The 17,282-nt window shown below is 40.7% G+C and overlaps 1 protein-coding gene across 10 annotated transcripts in view; it reads right to left on the bottom strand.

The window, feature by feature from the left end:
* Positions 1-954: 954 nt before the first annotated feature.
* ldb1b (LIM-domain binding 1b) overlaps positions 955-17,282 on the bottom strand; it is a 26,072-nt gene continuing 9,744 nt past the window's right edge. For 2 of the 10 annotated variants that reach the window (XM_051070794.1, XM_051070795.1), the window contains 9 exons: positions 7,880-7,982; positions 6,837-6,881; positions 6,415-6,490; positions 6,212-6,314; positions 5,885-6,057; positions 5,144-5,467; positions 3,960-4,083; positions 3,714-3,862; positions 955-3,199 (listed from right to left, as the gene is read on the bottom strand). In XM_051070794.1, the coding sequence (XP_050926751.1) occupies positions 2,969-3,199; positions 3,714-3,862; positions 3,960-4,083; positions 5,144-5,467; positions 5,885-6,057; positions 6,212-6,314; positions 6,415-6,490; positions 6,837-6,881; positions 7,880-7,982 (1,328 nt within the window). In that variant the 3' untranslated portion in view covers positions 955-2,968. Of the gene's footprint in view, positions 3,200-3,713; positions 3,863-3,959; positions 4,084-5,143; positions 5,468-5,884; positions 6,058-6,211; positions 6,315-6,414; positions 6,491-6,836; positions 6,882-7,879; positions 7,983-10,550; positions 10,967-14,217; positions 14,364-17,282 lie in introns of those variants that run through there. The other 8 variants (XM_051070796.1, XM_051070799.1, XM_018664656.2 and 5 more) reach the window with 7 other exon arrangements.

The following is a 17,282-nucleotide window of genomic DNA, read 5'->3' as shown; positions in this document are numbered from 1 at the left end:
CTTCTAGTAACTAATAGTGGGGCTATCTCAGACTGCTGCACCAGCTTTGTCCATTGTCTGTCCACTCTTTGTTTAATCTGTCTCTCACATGTCCACTAACTTTACTACTTTACTAAATAATATACAACATAGCCCTCCTAAAAAAAGAGTATTCATTCATGGACATGTGGTTAAGGTAAAATTATTCCATCTAAGTGAAGTAGTTACACTGTTACTAACACCTCCTGTATTTAAATGACTTCTTATTGCCATTAGAGAAGTAAGTCCCATTTCATACTTCTTCTCAACAGTGTTGTATTGTCTTAATTCCCACTGTTACCTACCGGGAATGCATTGTATTTCAGCTTCTTTCTGTGGTGAATGCACCAGTTATTTCCACTTCCACTTAAAGGATAGGTTTTCAATTTTCAAACCTGTCTTAGAATAATAGTCAGGTGCTCATGTTTACATTGAAACAGATTATGTTTGCAGTCAGTTCAGCTGAAGGTAATAAGTTGCAGTTGTCTGAGTTAAACAACTAAAGTGCATAATGAGTTGCAACCTTTTTAGTACAACATTCCCTCCACCTTCTCACAGTTTCTGAAGAAACAAAATCAGGCAATTTGGTATTTAAAAAGACAATAACTTTACATGATACCCACTTAACTTAGGCTGCCATTAAATACATCTTTAAATATATTTTTGCACAGAATCAGGTCTGTGGATTTTTGCTCCCCTTCACTTTAATTAGGGAGGGCTCTTTCAATAGCCAGCATGATCAGGAGGAACAATGTGGCATCTGACAATTGTTTTAAGACTGGAAAACAAAATGAATCTATCCACAAAGTCAACGATGCATCAGAACTACATAGCAAAATTACATTTCCTAATTTAAAACCCAGAAACACCAACAAACACTGACTTCATTTATCAGCTGTGTTGCAATAATAACAAAATCAACAACTACACAGACTCTTTTAAAGTGAAAATGTATCTTTTTATTGGTACCATACATTAATTATCAAGGGCAGAAACTAACCAAATCAAAAAATATATATCAAACAATGATTTTTCTACAGGGTTTGGAGAAGGTACAAGTCACCATTCAAACTCAATCAGAACTGTTGCTGGAATCAACTGTAACAAAATGGAAAAATGGAAATGTACAAAACAATAACACAGCTTCAGCTGTTTTTAGTCAGACTCAGAATTGCTACTGAATGTTTTGACTGAACTTAATGTTAAGCTGGTTTTAGAGGATGTGTGCATGATTTATGGTTTCACTCTGTTGATTATGTAAGAGACCACATAAATGAAGACCAATTTAGACAAAAAATAATTTTTAAAAATCTCAGTTTAAGCCAGTGAGGAAACATGAAATTCACTGGTTAACTAAAATTCAGTGAGCACATTCACTTGACATCAAGCTGAGAGGTGAAGTACACAAAATTAGGATGAATGGTAAGTGAAAAATCACCTCCTGTATAGATGAAAAACATGACAAACTTTCTGCCAAAATAAATTAGAAAAAAAAACAAACAAAAAAATTGACTGAAACACTAAAATCATCTCTCCATGGTGCCACTGTACCCCCGGGGGATTTTGTAATTTAATTTACACAAGTTTTAAAAAAGAGGGAGGAGGAAAGAGAGCAGGTGGGAAGATAGAGGGGGACGGGTTCATGAGTGTTTTTTCTCCTTTTTCCTATTTTTGTTTCTTTACATTAGATCGGGATGGCTTTAGGTAAATCTAAGTAAGAATACATTTTATTACAGTCAGACAGAACTTTGCTACTACCTTAAATATACAAGCACAAATACACAAAAATTCAAATCTCCAAAAAAGGAACAAAAAAAGACAAAATAAAAACATCCACACTAAATTATTTCTCTTTTATAAACATAAAAGATAAAAACAATATATTTTAGAGGGGGGAGGGATAAAAGTCCTGTGTTGCTCCTTGGTCTGTAGCTTTTCAGTATTGGTAGAAAATAAAAAAGTAACAATTGAAATGAAGGCGTTTAATACAAATTAAAAAACATTCTAGGGAAATATATACTGTATAAAAACTCTTAAAATGTGTAACTGTGTGTATGTGCATGTGTGTGTGTTGTAAATGCTCTCTGTTGGAAAGACTGCATTCGCTGTAGTCTAATCAGAGATGGCTCGGGCACTGCGGGACTCAAAATCCTTCAATCAATATGTTTATTTGGGTGTGTTTGTATGTCTGTGCATGTGTGTGTGTGATGTTTCTCTAGTGCCACATTTCAGCTCTCCTACTAGTGTGTGAATTTCAATGGTTTTATAGACTGATTCTAAATTCTGGTCCGTCTGCTTCAGCAAAGCCACAAATAAGCTCACGCTGCCTCTTTTCTCTCCTCATACATTTCACACGCTCACACTCACGCTCACATATACTCTATTAACAAACAGTACGAGTGGCGTGCGCATCGACAGAGAAGACCAGAATTGAGAGCCGTGTTCAGAGGACGGGTGGGCAAGTCGTCCCTAAGCAACTCGCCACCATCTCAAAGCCCCCGCTGCCACCGTCCCCTCCACCCCGCCCCTTCCTACATGTAAACTTCAGTGTGGATAGTTTCGTGTGCACAGTTCTCCCCTAGGTTAAAATCGCAGCTCCTGCTTGGTCACATCTACCCAGTCACTGTCCAAACTGAAAATTAGCAAGAGCAGATGGGACATTTTGTATGTGAGATGAGAGAGAGGGAGACAGAAGTGGGACATGGTGCCTAAATAATGACAACTTGTAAAACTTCCCACCGGCACGGTGAAACTGTCTGAAGAGGACAGACTGAGCTCCCTTGGGCTACCTGTGTGTGATGAATCTGAGCTCTACAGTGATGTCTCGATTGGTGAGCAGATGATGGGCTGTTGCTGTTGCGCTCGTGGCTGTTGGGGGATGGGGTGGGGGCTGAGGAGTGACAGACAGGGGGGGTGGGGGTTTGTGTTGAGGTTGCGGGGCTCTGGAGTTCTACTGCGATGCCTGTGAGGTGGGGTTGTCGCTCTTGCTCTCCTGGCTGGAGGGGGCCTTGTTGTTCCAGGGCGAGTTGGAGCCCAGCGCCGGAGAGTTGTTGAAGCTGTCTTCGTCGTCGATGCCGTTGGCCGCGTCGAACTGTGTGTTCTCCAGCCGTGTGATCAGACGCTCGTCTTCATCACCGAACTCCCCTCCCATCAGAGTGGGCTCTCCCACCACCATCACATCCTGCAGAGAAACAAAACAGCAGTGGAACAATTAATATATTTAGTGAGGAGGAATGGGTGTAACAGTATTGTGATTATACCATGCCTTTGTCTTCATTATGTAATGTCTACTGGAAAACTGACCGACTAACTGATCTACTAACTAATCTTCATTATCTGACTTTTGAAATTTGGCTGCACAAGTGATTATTAACTTATAGTTTATGATGTAATTAATATATGTGAAATTATTATTCATATTTGTAAAGATTTTCTTCAAATTAAAAAGGTCCAAGTGAGACTACTGGTTACAAGCACTGTATACACACAGTACTGACATATTATGTCTTCAAATTCAACAACTTCTCTGTTGAAGAACTGCACTGGAGTGCATCAGGTGTCAACTTCATTTGTTTTGTTGTAGCATTATTTTGTCTCACTGTGTCATGTGAACTCAATGAATAAGTGAGGCAGTATATCTATAAACAGAGGTGTAATAGCAGTGCACTGACACTAGATGGCAGTGATGTACTCACTGGAACTTGGCTGGACAGAGGGAAGCCGCTGCCAGGGCTCTTCTTTTTGTTGTTGTTGTTATTATTAGTTCCTCCTCCTCCACTGATGGTGCTGCCACCTGACATCTTGCGCTTCCGCCGCTTGTTAGGGGCCTGTCTTGATGGCTCAGCTACAGGGGAAAGAAAAAGAGTGAAGTTACAAATACATATATTGACAAATAACTGTGTTAAAGTCAGTCTGTGAGTAAGAGTGTGTTGTCCACCTACCTGGTGGTGCCACCATCCTCTGCCATTTCTGGAAGAGGCAGGTCTTGAGGCAGTCTCTGGGGCTGAGGCTGTATGTCTTGTGTCTGGACATCAGCTCCTGCATGGGCTCAAGAATCACACACAGCTGGAGGAAGGAACAGAGAGAGGCCACAGGTTAGAGATTACACACCGTTTAAGATCACTGGAGATGCTTCAATTGGTACAGTGCTATTATTATCAGCTGGTGTTTCGCACAAACGAAATAACTGGCGTACGAGAAAAGATAGATTAGAAAATCTGAACATAAAAAACATGATGCAAATAAACATGACTCATGGCTCAGCACAGCCACACAGTTTCTCATCTAACTTTTAACTTTAAAAACAGCAACAAAACTGTGGCAGGACTCAAGATGCAACAGTGTAAGACTGTTGGCTAAACTGGTTGTGCCACTGGATTTGCCAACAGCAACTGTGAACTGAAAGGTAGTTTTAATAGCTGTCACCAAGAGACGTAAAAATGGCCAACTGTCTGTGATCAGTCAGTCAGGGGACAAAGAGCAAACTAGACTTTTGAGAGTAAATAGACCAGCAGCTGCTGAATGCAATAGCAATTAGCAAGATATAGAAGCAAGAAAATTCAATAAATTACTTTTGAAATTTCTATTATAGTATTATAGAATATGTCAATATTCTGTAGTAGTGAGATACATGCATTTGCCAACACTCTACAGTACCACTACCAAACTCTCTTTATAGTATCTTTTAATGGCTCAACACATTTCAACACATTTTTTTTATTCAGTTCAAGCATCTTAAAGACAATCCATGAAAATATTTAGAAAGCTGACCAACATGCACAGACTTAAAACTTGCTTGAGGTAGAGATCAATCACAGAGAACAGCACATGTTATTCTCACCAGTCACAATCATGATGTGTGCTTTTCATTTGAAAGCCAAGGTTGCCCTTAAGACAGCCTCTACTCTCAACTAAAACACATTTTAATCTTAAATTAGAATTGACTTTGAAATTTTGAGTCAAATACAGCTATAGTTTGAAGGCCTTCAAGTAACTACACAATGAGATTTTTCTTTAAAGCTTTTACAAAATTATGACTGAATGATGATCTAGACCTAATGAAAAGAAAAACATTCAGGATACACATCATTCTAAAAGTAACATGTTCCATGTGTGCTTGACTTACTCGGAGGTAGTTAAGGGTGGAGTTCGACAGGCCACATCTTGTTATATTTTTGGACAGCTGGTCCAGCATCTGTGGGTCCTGGGCCTGGGACATCAATAGAGGACAGTTTTTAAAAATATTAGTTAAAATAAGCACACATACACACACACACACACACACACACACAACATAGATCACGTATGACTGTGTGTATTCACTCACATGCATGGCCAGTATACTGCGGGGGATGAGTTCACGGTGTTGTCTGATGCTGAAGTGCCACGTCTTTATCCTCATCATGTCATCAAACATGAACTCCAGGTACAAGCGGCCCTCTACACACACCTGCAGAAGTTCAGAGGACTGAGGTCAGTGTACAGCAGGTGAACCCTGAAATCTATGCAGGGGACAGGGCAAGCAGCACCTCTGCACATAGCTGTAGGGCCAAAGTTACAGCTGAGCATGCAGGCACTATAAGTATTGTGTCAGGATACACTTTAAACCAACCGTGTGCAGTTTTTCCACATTAGAGAAACTGATTACAGGACTCATGACAGACTGTCATTCCTAGTAACCATCCTTCTATTTCAAACACACATTTTGTTTCAAACAAAGATTTCATTGCTTTGTTCACGTGCAAAAGTGAACACTGTATTCCTCCAAGCTACTTGTAATACGAAGTCAAACTGTGTGTGTGTGTGTGTGTGTGGGGGGGGGGGGGTCTGTTATGTGCCCACTCCCTGTGCATACACAAACACACACCTGTGTGAACATGGGTTTTCCATTCTGGGTAACCATGGTGCACTGATCACAGTCAAGGGAGACAAAGTTATTGTGGAAAGACTCCTTGGGATGTTTCAGCACATAGTAGAGTTCAGTGGCACCGCCCTCAAATATACTCCGGAAGTACCGTGGAATCAACGTCCGGCCAATTGCTGGTAAAGAGGGAGAAAAGACACAGAGTATGAGAAAAGTAAGGTACAGCATTGGCACACTATACAGTCTATTATGGCCATTGGAGTAAAGTAGGACTAAACAATATATGATAGGAACAGAGAAACACTGTGCTCCTGTGGCTTTGTATCTTACTGTAACGTTTGGGTCCATCCTCCAGACAGAACGTAATGGTCAACATGGCATCATCTTCAAAGAACTCTGTAGTAAATGCATCCCACCACAGGTTATCACACTCCTACAGGGTGAAAAGGGAAAAAATAACCGGTTACCAACACTGTTTCTGGATTTTTGTTGTTGTGTGTGTATACAATGTGTGATCATATGTGCCTACAAACCTCTGTCCAGTTCTGTAGCCGTTTGTTAAGTTCAAATATTCTGTAGTCTGTCTGGTTGCCATATGGTGTGTGCCTCCTGCTTGACCACAGAGAGAGAGAGAGAGAGAGAGAGAGGAGAGAGAGAGAGAGAGAGAGGAAGAAAAAAAAACAGGACACAGGTTGAGAGCATGTAGTTTGTAGTATTATGAAAGACTTAAGTGAACCAAAGACAACATCCTGATCACTGTAAGGTTACAGCTCTCATGGTTTCCATACTTTTAGAGCAGTCTCACCACTTAGTTGTGCCTGGTAGACTAACAGACTAAATGCAAAAGCTCTACTGAAGTGAGATAAGAACATACTTCCCACAACCTTATCTATACTTGTGCGATTATAGCTGTTTTCACACCGGCTGCAGATAATGGGAAATAATGCAGTCTTACCCTATTCCTGGCTCCAGGTATGTAGGAGGATACATTGGGGTGGGACTGGAGAAACAAGAAACAAGAGAGATTATAAAATTCAGCCATAGTGCTAATATATCCTCCTCCTGGAGCTAGTCTGTCTTTACAGCCCTGGGATGCGAGCCAAACACGGCACAAATTAGATGATACAAGGAGACAGTAAATAACAACACTTCTCAAATACACATACATCAACTGTAGCTGATTCACTTACTGCAAAAAGACAAGCTGTGAAATACTGCATAGAGTTCTATACAGGCACAATCCCTAACCTAACCAAGCCACACAAGTCAAGTTAAATCAATTTTAGCATTTAACATTAGTCTCACGCAGCTGGTCTACAATTTTCATTTTAGTCACTGGAGCTCAACAGGCAGTATTAATGGTAATAGATGAAAATTACACAGGCTTTTCACAAACTGTCAGAAGACTGACAGGTGCCCTCCTTTTCTCAAATATAACCAATAAGCCCTCCTGTTAACAAGTTCACCTGACAGGAAAAACCCAATACTATCTCGACTGCACCTCAATTTTATCTAGATTTCTACCTTGTAAAACAGAGCAGCTGTTGTGAAAACAATCAACCCCTTAACTATCCACTGACATCTTGGCAAGTTTGACAAGAGAAACAGGCTTCAAACACCTAATGTACAGCTAAACATCTTGAGTATTTGTTCAGGAAGTTTGTGAACCTCCTGAACAAATGCAACCAGTCACTCTCTTCTCTGTGCTGTTCAAATGCACAATACAGTGCTGCTCATTGACTCAGTTCTCTAGACCACTTCCTACAGTTGTTGATTGTTCAACCCACCAGCTGCCAAGCTCAATTGATTATCGGTGGACATTTCCCAGACAAATATCTCATTGCAGAAACTGGACTCATGATATTCAGGGTGGCTTTACAAAGCTATATAAAGATGGTATGCAATAATACAAACACATGTCGAGGGCGTTTAAAGGCTAGAGCCGTGAACTCCTCACCCAGAGCAGACTCCTAAAGAGGACGCAGACATAAAACTCACCCCACGTCTCTGTCCAGCATGGTGCCGGGGTGGAAAGGGGGGAAAGTGCTACCGTTGGGGGGCTCCTTGGGGGAGTACAGCTTGAATGACTTGGAGGAACAGCCTGGAAGAGAGGTGAGAAAAAAATATTAGAACATAAATGTAATGTTTAATTTTTATATTACTGCTTCAGGGGTTACTTAAAAGGGTAGTGATTAGGGTTTCCAGATTATGGCAAAATAAAACTAGGTTTGGTTTGACTAAAGCAGACATAACATGATTACTGTGTCAAATGTGGGAAGAGCATCTGTATTTATTGATCCACACATTTAACTTTTCAACACATATGGAATATTAACTCAGTACTGAAGTACATTAATGAAAGTACACAGCAGATAATGCCTGAGGTTGTTACACCCTTTGGAACTACAGTGGCAGTAGTTTTTAATGTTAGTTATTCACTTTCGCTGTGACACTTACAAAACATGGGAGTATCATGTGAGTTTGGGGGCACATGCAGCCTAAACTGGCCAATATGGCCCACTTACAGTCAGCTGCACTCACTCACAGGTCATTCCCAATACACCAATCTTATTGCATGAAGACACAAAACAACATTGCGTCGAGGGGGAAGTCTCCTGTAAACAATGCGGTCCTGTTACACTCTGTACTACTGCCCTTCATCCACGCTTCATAAATAACTATCAAATACCAAACATCGAAGGACCAGTATTGACTCCATTAAAAAAACTGATGAATCTCTCTCATACACACACACTCAGCTCCAGCCCTTGTTGTACTCTAATTGCCCAGCTCTCTCATAAAGGCCATCCAGGCGTAGCGGCCTCTAGGTCACGACCCCTGCCGTCACCATGGTGAAGCCCCGCCTCATTTATGTCTCTCTGTCTTGTCTCTGCATATTAAACATATCACAGAGAGAGTGTGTGTGTCTGTGTGTGTGTGTGTGTGTGTGTGTGCATTTGGGAGAGAGCTATATCTAGACACAAACATAAGGAGAAATAAACATAAATTGTATTAAGGGGAGGTTTTTTTAAGCAGAGGAAACTGTGACTTGAAAACACAGCAGTGATGTATAATATATTTAAGGTATACAGTCAAACAGTATAAGAGTGAAACAGCCTCTCCTTTGTGAGAAACAAAGATGCAGGTATTTCACTGTTGAGACATGGACAGAGAGCCCAGCCCAACACTGACCTTTGAGGAAACAGCCGTTCATATCAAGTTAGTGTTCCTAAATCACTCATCTGTGTTCATACCCATTTAAAACCCATCATCTCTTCAATAACAGCAGTTACATCCCCACTGATTTCTATTCTAATTGGTTTCTACTTTGTGTATAAAAGAAGCTACACAACCTATTATAGCTCAAAAATACCTAGAGGTATTTCATTTAGAGGTATGATAAATAATATCTTAACAATAAAAGTTTACAATGAAGACCACAGATCATCAAAAAAAGATCTGCATCCTCTACATGGAAAAAAATATTTGAAACCCTGCCTTCACTTTGTGTTAAAAAAAAAAAAGTTGTTTACTGTGTGAGCTAGCAGCAACACTATGCTATGGGATAGATGCACCACCAGAGGAAAACAAATGGGGTTGATAAATAAATAAATAATCGATGGCTTATGTGTCCATTAGTTGTTGAGAGCTCCATTAGCTCCTCTCCTCTCCTGTTAGCGGTTAATGACAGGCAGTCACAATCACATCAGCTGGACTCCACTTCCTCCGCTGGGAATCATGTTCCCCTCTCTTTTATAAGCAGAGACAGTACGCTATATACATACACACATTATACACGCACATACCTTCCTGACTTGAGTAATGGACGACCAAGCTCCAGAGCAAATCTCATCTCAAATGTTGAGTGACGGGAAGGCGAAAAACACTCCTAACATTTGAATTTCACATGATGTCCAGACCCAAAAACCCATCCTGCATCAAGTCTGCTCTAAATAGGAATAACCTGTCGTGGTTTTGGACATCTGCCACTCCAGACCGCCACCATGATTGCTATGGGGGACAAGTAACTACCCTAACGGGATATAGGTGATTGCTAGGTTATACTAGAGCTGGATAGAAAACTTTTTTTTACAAAAAACGGCTTGAATCTGTGGGTTTGTTATGAAGCTGCACTTGAAATGCCCCTTAAAACCTCGATGTAGTTTGTAACTTCAACAGTCAAAGCACATTTAACGTGAACTCCCCTGGTTACAAAGGCAATTAGAAAGGCAGCAAGCGCATAATGCTAACACTTAGCTGTTAGCTAGGCTGAGACGTTAAACACAGGTGATTTCGGGACTCGAGTAGACTTTGCTACTTAATGCCCACCAGCATTCATTTTAGCAAGCAAGGCAGCCACGTAAACACAGACCAAACACGATAAATAACATCAATATCTCCAAACACCAAGACGCTGGCTGTGTAACGTTACAACACTGCCTTGTAGGCCTACGGGGCAAGCTAACGTTAGCAAGCCAGAACACAGTTAATAACCAGTTAGCTGCCGTTAGCCGTCCTGCTAACGCCTTAGCGTTAAATCCCTTTTCAACGAGAAAGCACCGAAATAAGACGAGAAATTACAACCGCGACAGTTCGCTGATCACATTTAACCGACCCAGCAGTTAGACATTACAGTCAAGGTGCGTGTGTGGGAAAAGCAACCCTTTACCTGCAAAGAAGTCCAATCAGAAATTTGATGTTTACAGATCCGTGATGATAGACCGTGTGTACGCTCCGTGCGTAAAAACGGATAGGCCCGCTGGACGGCGGTTGGCTGGACGCAACGTACCTACACAATACGTCCCTCTGAATAGGATCAATAAAAATCTCCTCAAACCCCGAGACTGAGACGGAATAAGGCCTAAATGACGGGAGTCGGTCGGTTATGTTTTGTCCCGCATGAGGCCTTGTCAGTGGGCTGAAGCCTGCTGTGGGTTTACATACGGACCCCGATGAGCCCTTTGTTCACGGGAGGACATGAACAATAGCTGTAGGCCCTCCTCCTCCTCCTCTCCCTCCGCAATGCATTTGCTCCTCTCTCCTTTGCCCAGCACCGCCAGTCGCCCTCTCCCCCCTCTACTCCTCCTCCCCCACTAATGCACAACTGCACATAAAGGTTGTCTGGTAAGCATTTTTTTCTTTCCTTCCTCCTCCCCGCATCCCATCATTTTCCTTGTAACTGACACAGATGAGAATTGGCCTAACGCAGCCGACTGGAAATGTGTGTGGAAACAACGATCATGCTGACTGCAAAGTGGTTTTCATGTTTGCCTAATTAGAGCACATCAGCTTGCTGCTAACGACAGAACTCAATGACAGCCAAAGACCCCGGTCATATGCATCATATACAGTGGGTTTGTGCAGGAGCCCGATCAGACAAAAGCAGATTAAGATCTTAGAAATTAACTTCCATGTAAAAACAGCAGACTGGGGCTGTTTACATTTAACTGTCTTTGAGTTTGTACACTGAACTGTCTCCAAGGTATGCCAGTAAATCCATTACCACTGGGAATCTCTGCCTCTATCCCTCTTTCCCTCTCTACACACACACACATGCATGCACACAAACACACAGGAAGCACTAAGCCAAAAGGAGAATCCCATAGGCCTCTAAATCTGCTTAAATCGCCTCAAATTATAATCAGATATTCAGATCACAGCCAGCAAGGACTCACCCATATGGCCACAGTTGGGATATAAAAAGAACAAGTAGTATTAGGTCAGGAGTTTTTACATATATTAATGCAAGTTTATGTTGTAATATTTCCTAATTTGTTCCTAGAGAAAAGAAATGACTGCACTTTTTTTTGACAGGCGATCCCATACTTAGGTTGAAAAATCCTCTCCAACACTGAAAGTACCTCCCCCTGCCTCTGGAGTCACCAGCGCAAACATGGCTCTGATTTATACACTATCCATGTATACAGGGAGTGAAAACACTATGTTTCATAAATGATTTATTCACTAATTAAGCTGCTCTTGTGAGCCGCTCTGTGGAAACAGTTAACAGGCTTTCACAGAGACTGTTGTATAACCCAACACTGGTGCAGATAGGTAATGTTATTACAACGTAATTCAACATTATTTTTGGATTATTTTGAGGAAGCTCATTTTAAAAGTACTGTGGCCCAGAGCTTATACACAAGGGTGAATATTTGTGTATAAGCAAGTCTTACTCTGACTTGACTTGTAGTCCACAGTGATGGGAGGAGAATCATGATCTGAGACAACTTGAAACAAAATTTATTTTAGAGTTGAGGAGTGGTCCGATTAATATTGTAGGATCTTTACAGCTGTTCTATAAAAAGGCAGAATTCATCCTCTGTGATTGTTCACATGCTTCATATCAACAGGTTTTACCATCTGGTACCCTCCTCAGACTCCCACTGGCTAAAACTAATAGACTAATACCCTCTGTCCTCTAACTCATAAACTCTAGGAGGGAAAGTGATTTGCATATGTCTTAACTAAGTGGTTCTGAGGATTTTACTGTGTATTTATGTACGTTATATTATCGTGTTAGTGTTATATTTATGTGCTCTGTGTTATATGTGTACTAAATGTTTGCATCCTACTGCTGAATAACCAATTGTCCCACTGGGGACAAATAAAGCTATTGACTGATTGATTGATAGTTTGTAGAATTTTTGGCCCAGGGTACATTTGAAGCATCTTGTTGTTTCAGCTGAGGAATCTGGATACTGATATTGATATATTGACATTTTTATATACTTTATTGCGAAAGTGCACAAGTTATGTTTCTGATTTCTTACATTGAGTTATTTCTCCATTTTGTAATATTTATATATAATATATTATGCTTTAAAAAGCAAAGAAAACCATATGAAAAGAAAAAAGGATGATTCTAATAATGCAACATTATTACCAAAGTGAAGACAATAATAATAATAATAAAGAGAATATTTCAGGTGTATTAATAATTACATTAATAGAATGATCAACTTATTGATCGGATTATGTCATCCCTATATCCACCAATGTCTAATGACATACCATGCTACCCTGTTTATTCATGGGCCTCATAATCAAACCATCATCTCCAATATTCTGACATTTTTTTTGAGACGGTGAAGCCAGTTTTAAAAACCTCTCCCTGTACATTGATTTTTCCAGCTGTGTCTTCTGTACTTTTCTGCTATCTCATAACAGAAGGAGTCACTTTGTTCTGACCTATTTTCTTTCTGCCTACATGCACTCTCTCATCATAACTGATTACATGCGCAAAATATGCCGTATGGATGTATGAAATCTGGAGTGCGGTGAAGTGTAGTGTCTCCCAGGGCCAGACATGTAGAGAGGATAAGCTTCTCTAAGGCCCGTCTCTCACCCGACTGGCAACAAAGATGCTCGGGCTGAGTTTATGTATATTGGTTTGACCATGGTAAGCATGTGGCATGAGCACTTCACAGCTCACGAGGCTCCTGTCAGTCTTTTGGCACCATCTTTGTGTGTCTAGTACCAGGGGGAGGTGTAGTCAGTAGTAGCTTAGAGTGTCTGTTGTGGGTGACTTATGTGGATTTGCCTATCTTACATTCGCTGGCCCCTGTAACCATGGCAACACGAGCAGTCAATGCTGTCACAACCGGAGAGAGGCAAAGAATCATCCATGGAAATGGACACACAAGGGTTAATCCTGTGTGTGTGTGTTTGTGTGTGCCTCCAAAGCCTGCCCATTGAAATGGTACATGATGGGGTTAATCCCTAGTGCACGTGCATGTGTGTGTATGTGGTGGGGTGATGGAGAGGCGGTGGGGGTGGGAGGTGTGTCAGGATAAGGCTTGAAGGGCTTACACACACCGTCTCTTTTGCTTTCAGGCATAGGGCAGGCCTTATCTTCAACCAGCACCCCAACCAGTGAGTCGCGCACGCACACACACACACGCACACACACACACACACACACACAGGAGTGCTGCCTAACCTTCACTTCACCAGCTTGCCTCATTTCCCCACTTGCAGTCACACATTCACACCTAAAGCCATGAATCCATGTATAATACGTGATTAAAGCTAGAGCGTGCAGTGGCTGAATAAACTCCCTAAAGTGCACACTGTGATGTTTTCACTGAGCTTACACTTAAACCTACAAGTGCAACTTGTTTAATTCACCTTTGTCAAAGTCAGTAACAGAAGGCAGGGACCAAGCCTGTGCAGCATTTCTCAGTACATCAACCAACCAAGAGATAAAAAAAAAACAAAAAAACAAAACCATATTTTCTTTTTTCAGCTGTTTTGCTGTGTTTGACCTCTGGGATTTTGTTGATGAATCAGCTATGAGAAAGACAAAAAGGAAAAGGTCAGCAAGACAAACTTACCTTCTTCAGTTTCTAGCTGTTCTGACATTGCCATTTTGTCACCTACAAGTGCACTTTCACAGCTATACACTGATCTAACTCACAGGCTGGGTCTCTGTTTTCATGCCTCTCCCTCTCTCTGATATCTCCCATGTCCAGACTGTCAAGCTCAGGGGCATGAGGAGGGGGAGAGAGATGCCTACAGTGTGTGTGTGTGTGTGTGTGCATGCGCTTTGAGTGGGCGTGCATGTGCTGTGCGAGTGCCAGCGGGTGTTTATGTCTGTCTGTGTGTTAGTGTGTGTGCGTTCTCATGCACATATGTGCAAATGTGTGCAGCATGCAACTCCCACTCACAAGTCAACAGGAAACTGAACAGCACACACATCTGCCAGAGTTCTGATAACAACCGTCCCAGTCACCCTCCCCTCAACACAGTCCTCAACACTGATCTGAGAACAGTCACATGTTGGTATGACTGCAGAAGAAGCCCTGACCAAACTGATCCCAGCCTAAACATGAGGGCGACATCAGTTAAATGTTGTTTTTTCCGTTTTTTTACCCCTAACAGGAATAAAAACAAAACCACTCCTGTTTCCATAGATTGGATTCACATATCTTTCCCCAAGTGTAATGCCAAAGCTACTGTTTCATAGCTTGTACCACATAGTATTAAAGTCAGACATACTGTAAACACATCAATATGACAGCTCGGCCCATTCCTTGATATGGAAGCTAGCTACATGTCTCTGGGGCCCTGTTGAGTGATCACTGTCTGCCAGATTTTATACATTTGGCAGCTCAGGCTTCTTTACTCTGTTATTGGATCAGATGGAGGGACAGAGATCTATCTTTCTGATTCAGCTCTGATAAAAGATCCAAGAGACAAGCTGCCACTTTTTAGAGGAATGAGCTGAAAGAGAGGACTGGTCGGCTTTAGTTCAAAGAGACTGTGAGTCAGAGTCACAGACACTCATTTGCAGTGGTGCTTGTTCTTTACTCAAGTACTTCCATTTGATTATATTTTATGCTTCCTCTTTAATACATTTCACAGACAATATTTTACTTTTATACTCCGTCATATTTACCTGGCAGCTATAAGTAATTCACTGATGCAGATTTACAAAACATTGCCTTGAATATTACTGAAATATGATGCAACATGCAACAATGTATAAAGTAGGTTAATTCTAAATTATCTTCACCTAGGGCCAGAGACAATATAAAAATGCTACTTACACATAAATTAATGTTAGGGTATGGCATGACATGATGACACATAGTACCCTACAGAACCAGTAGTAACTACATGTTTAGTCAAACTGGTCAGGACCAGGTAAGAGTTTGTTATCCCACATTAATAAGGAAGTGATGGAGAATAAAAACAGCTAAAGTAGACCTGCTAAAAGATAATTAGCCTAGCTTAGCAGAGTACCACTAACTTCCATCATAACTTTTACCAGTTTTTGGTCTCATCTTTCTTCGTCTTTTGGTCAGCGAGTCTGTTTTTTGATTGTAAAGTAATCCATTTAAAATTAAGGTATTTTGTTACTCAGTTTGCTCAGTCAACCTGGAAACCGCCTGTCTTGTAATATCACTTTTTCTGTATGTTTTGCTCTCTGCCTGTTAGGGATGTTGCCTTATTGTTTATATCACAGCATGGTTGCTGTTAATATGTCTTGCTATGTTAGTAGCTTGTTTGGTCACAGGTGCAAAACAATGACCAGGACTTTAGACTTTTTTTATTACACAGTGACCTGTCAGTGAGGTATATGGACATAGTTTGATATGAATTACACGCAAATATTTACATTATTGTTTGAACAAAGTTAGTGAGATTGGTTAACTCTTTTATGGTCTTTGTGTTGAATATTTTTTCAGATAACTAAACCACTGTTTAATCAATCTGTCTTATCTTCAAAACCAAGACAAATTAATATATTATGATACTTGTCACCTTGATCTCCTGTCAGACATAAAGAACTCAGTGTTGGAGCATACACATGTGTTATATACTTCTTGTATGAATTTGGCAGATTGTCTCCACCTCATCTAAATGTTGACAGATTTGCTCTGCACATAGGGCTGAGAAAAAAAAATAATAATAATAATAATAATAATAACAGCCTGTAGGTACTAAACTAGTGGGTTATCATGGGCCATAGCCATATCTATATCCCCAAGTCTGAGGTTAATCTGAAATGAAATGTATTCTGTACTGATATCTCCACAATCACACCACATTCATGCAACATTCATAAATAATTGTATTAATAGTTGTTCACATTAGAAATCAGTTTTGTCTGATATTTACTACTGTAAAGTCTTGCAGTAGTAAGTAGATACTTTTTATACCTTGTTTACTACCTTAATTGAAGGACTTTTATTTTGTAAACATTGTTTTATTGCTATGGATCTGTAGTTTACTTCAACACTGTTTAACTGTCATGCAGAAAATTGTTATTGATACACCTCCTTTGCAAGAGTAAATAAAAGCACATCAACTTTACATAAAAGAACACTAATCAAAGCTGTTCTGTAAATTTGCATTACAAGTTAAATTGTATGCAAATGGTGCTGCTGTTACTCTTCAGAAAGACATAATTCTCCATTTGATTTACAGTCAGGACTTTTACCATGCATCATTATGGCAGGAACAAAAATTGGAAGTGACCTACAATCAGAGGTTTTCCTGTGATAGCAGCGCCCTCCTGTGGGCGCTGTGAGCCAGTGTGTTTGTTTTCATCCTGCCCTACAGTATTTTCTCACTCACTGGGTGAATTCCCTACTCAGGATTTTCTCTGGCAGGCGTACACAGACACACTGCAACAGGGGAACTTCAGCGGCTAGTGCGTCACATGTTGGAACAGGCCAATGGGTGAAGGGATTAAATTAGAAAAAGGCTGTGTTGTGTGCCAGTTTGTCATTAATATATATTGTGTGTGAGTTTCATACAAAAGTGTTTCTCAAAAATGCACTTGTACATGTTCCAACAACTCTTAATGATCAGCATAATTATCCATCATCTGCAGTTTTTTCCCCACACACTGGCATTTTGCAGGTGGTTTAGCCTTTAAGAGAGAGAGAGC

Source organism: Lates calcarifer, linkage group LG5, assembly GCF_001640805.2.
Source record: "Lates calcarifer isolate ASB-BC8 linkage group LG5, TLL_Latcal_v3, whole genome shotgun sequence".
Taxonomy (NCBI): Eukaryota; Metazoa; Chordata; class Actinopteri; family Centropomidae; genus Lates; species Lates calcarifer.
Note: the sequence above shows the minus strand (reverse complement) of the source record. Positions and strands in the feature narration are given on the sequence as shown.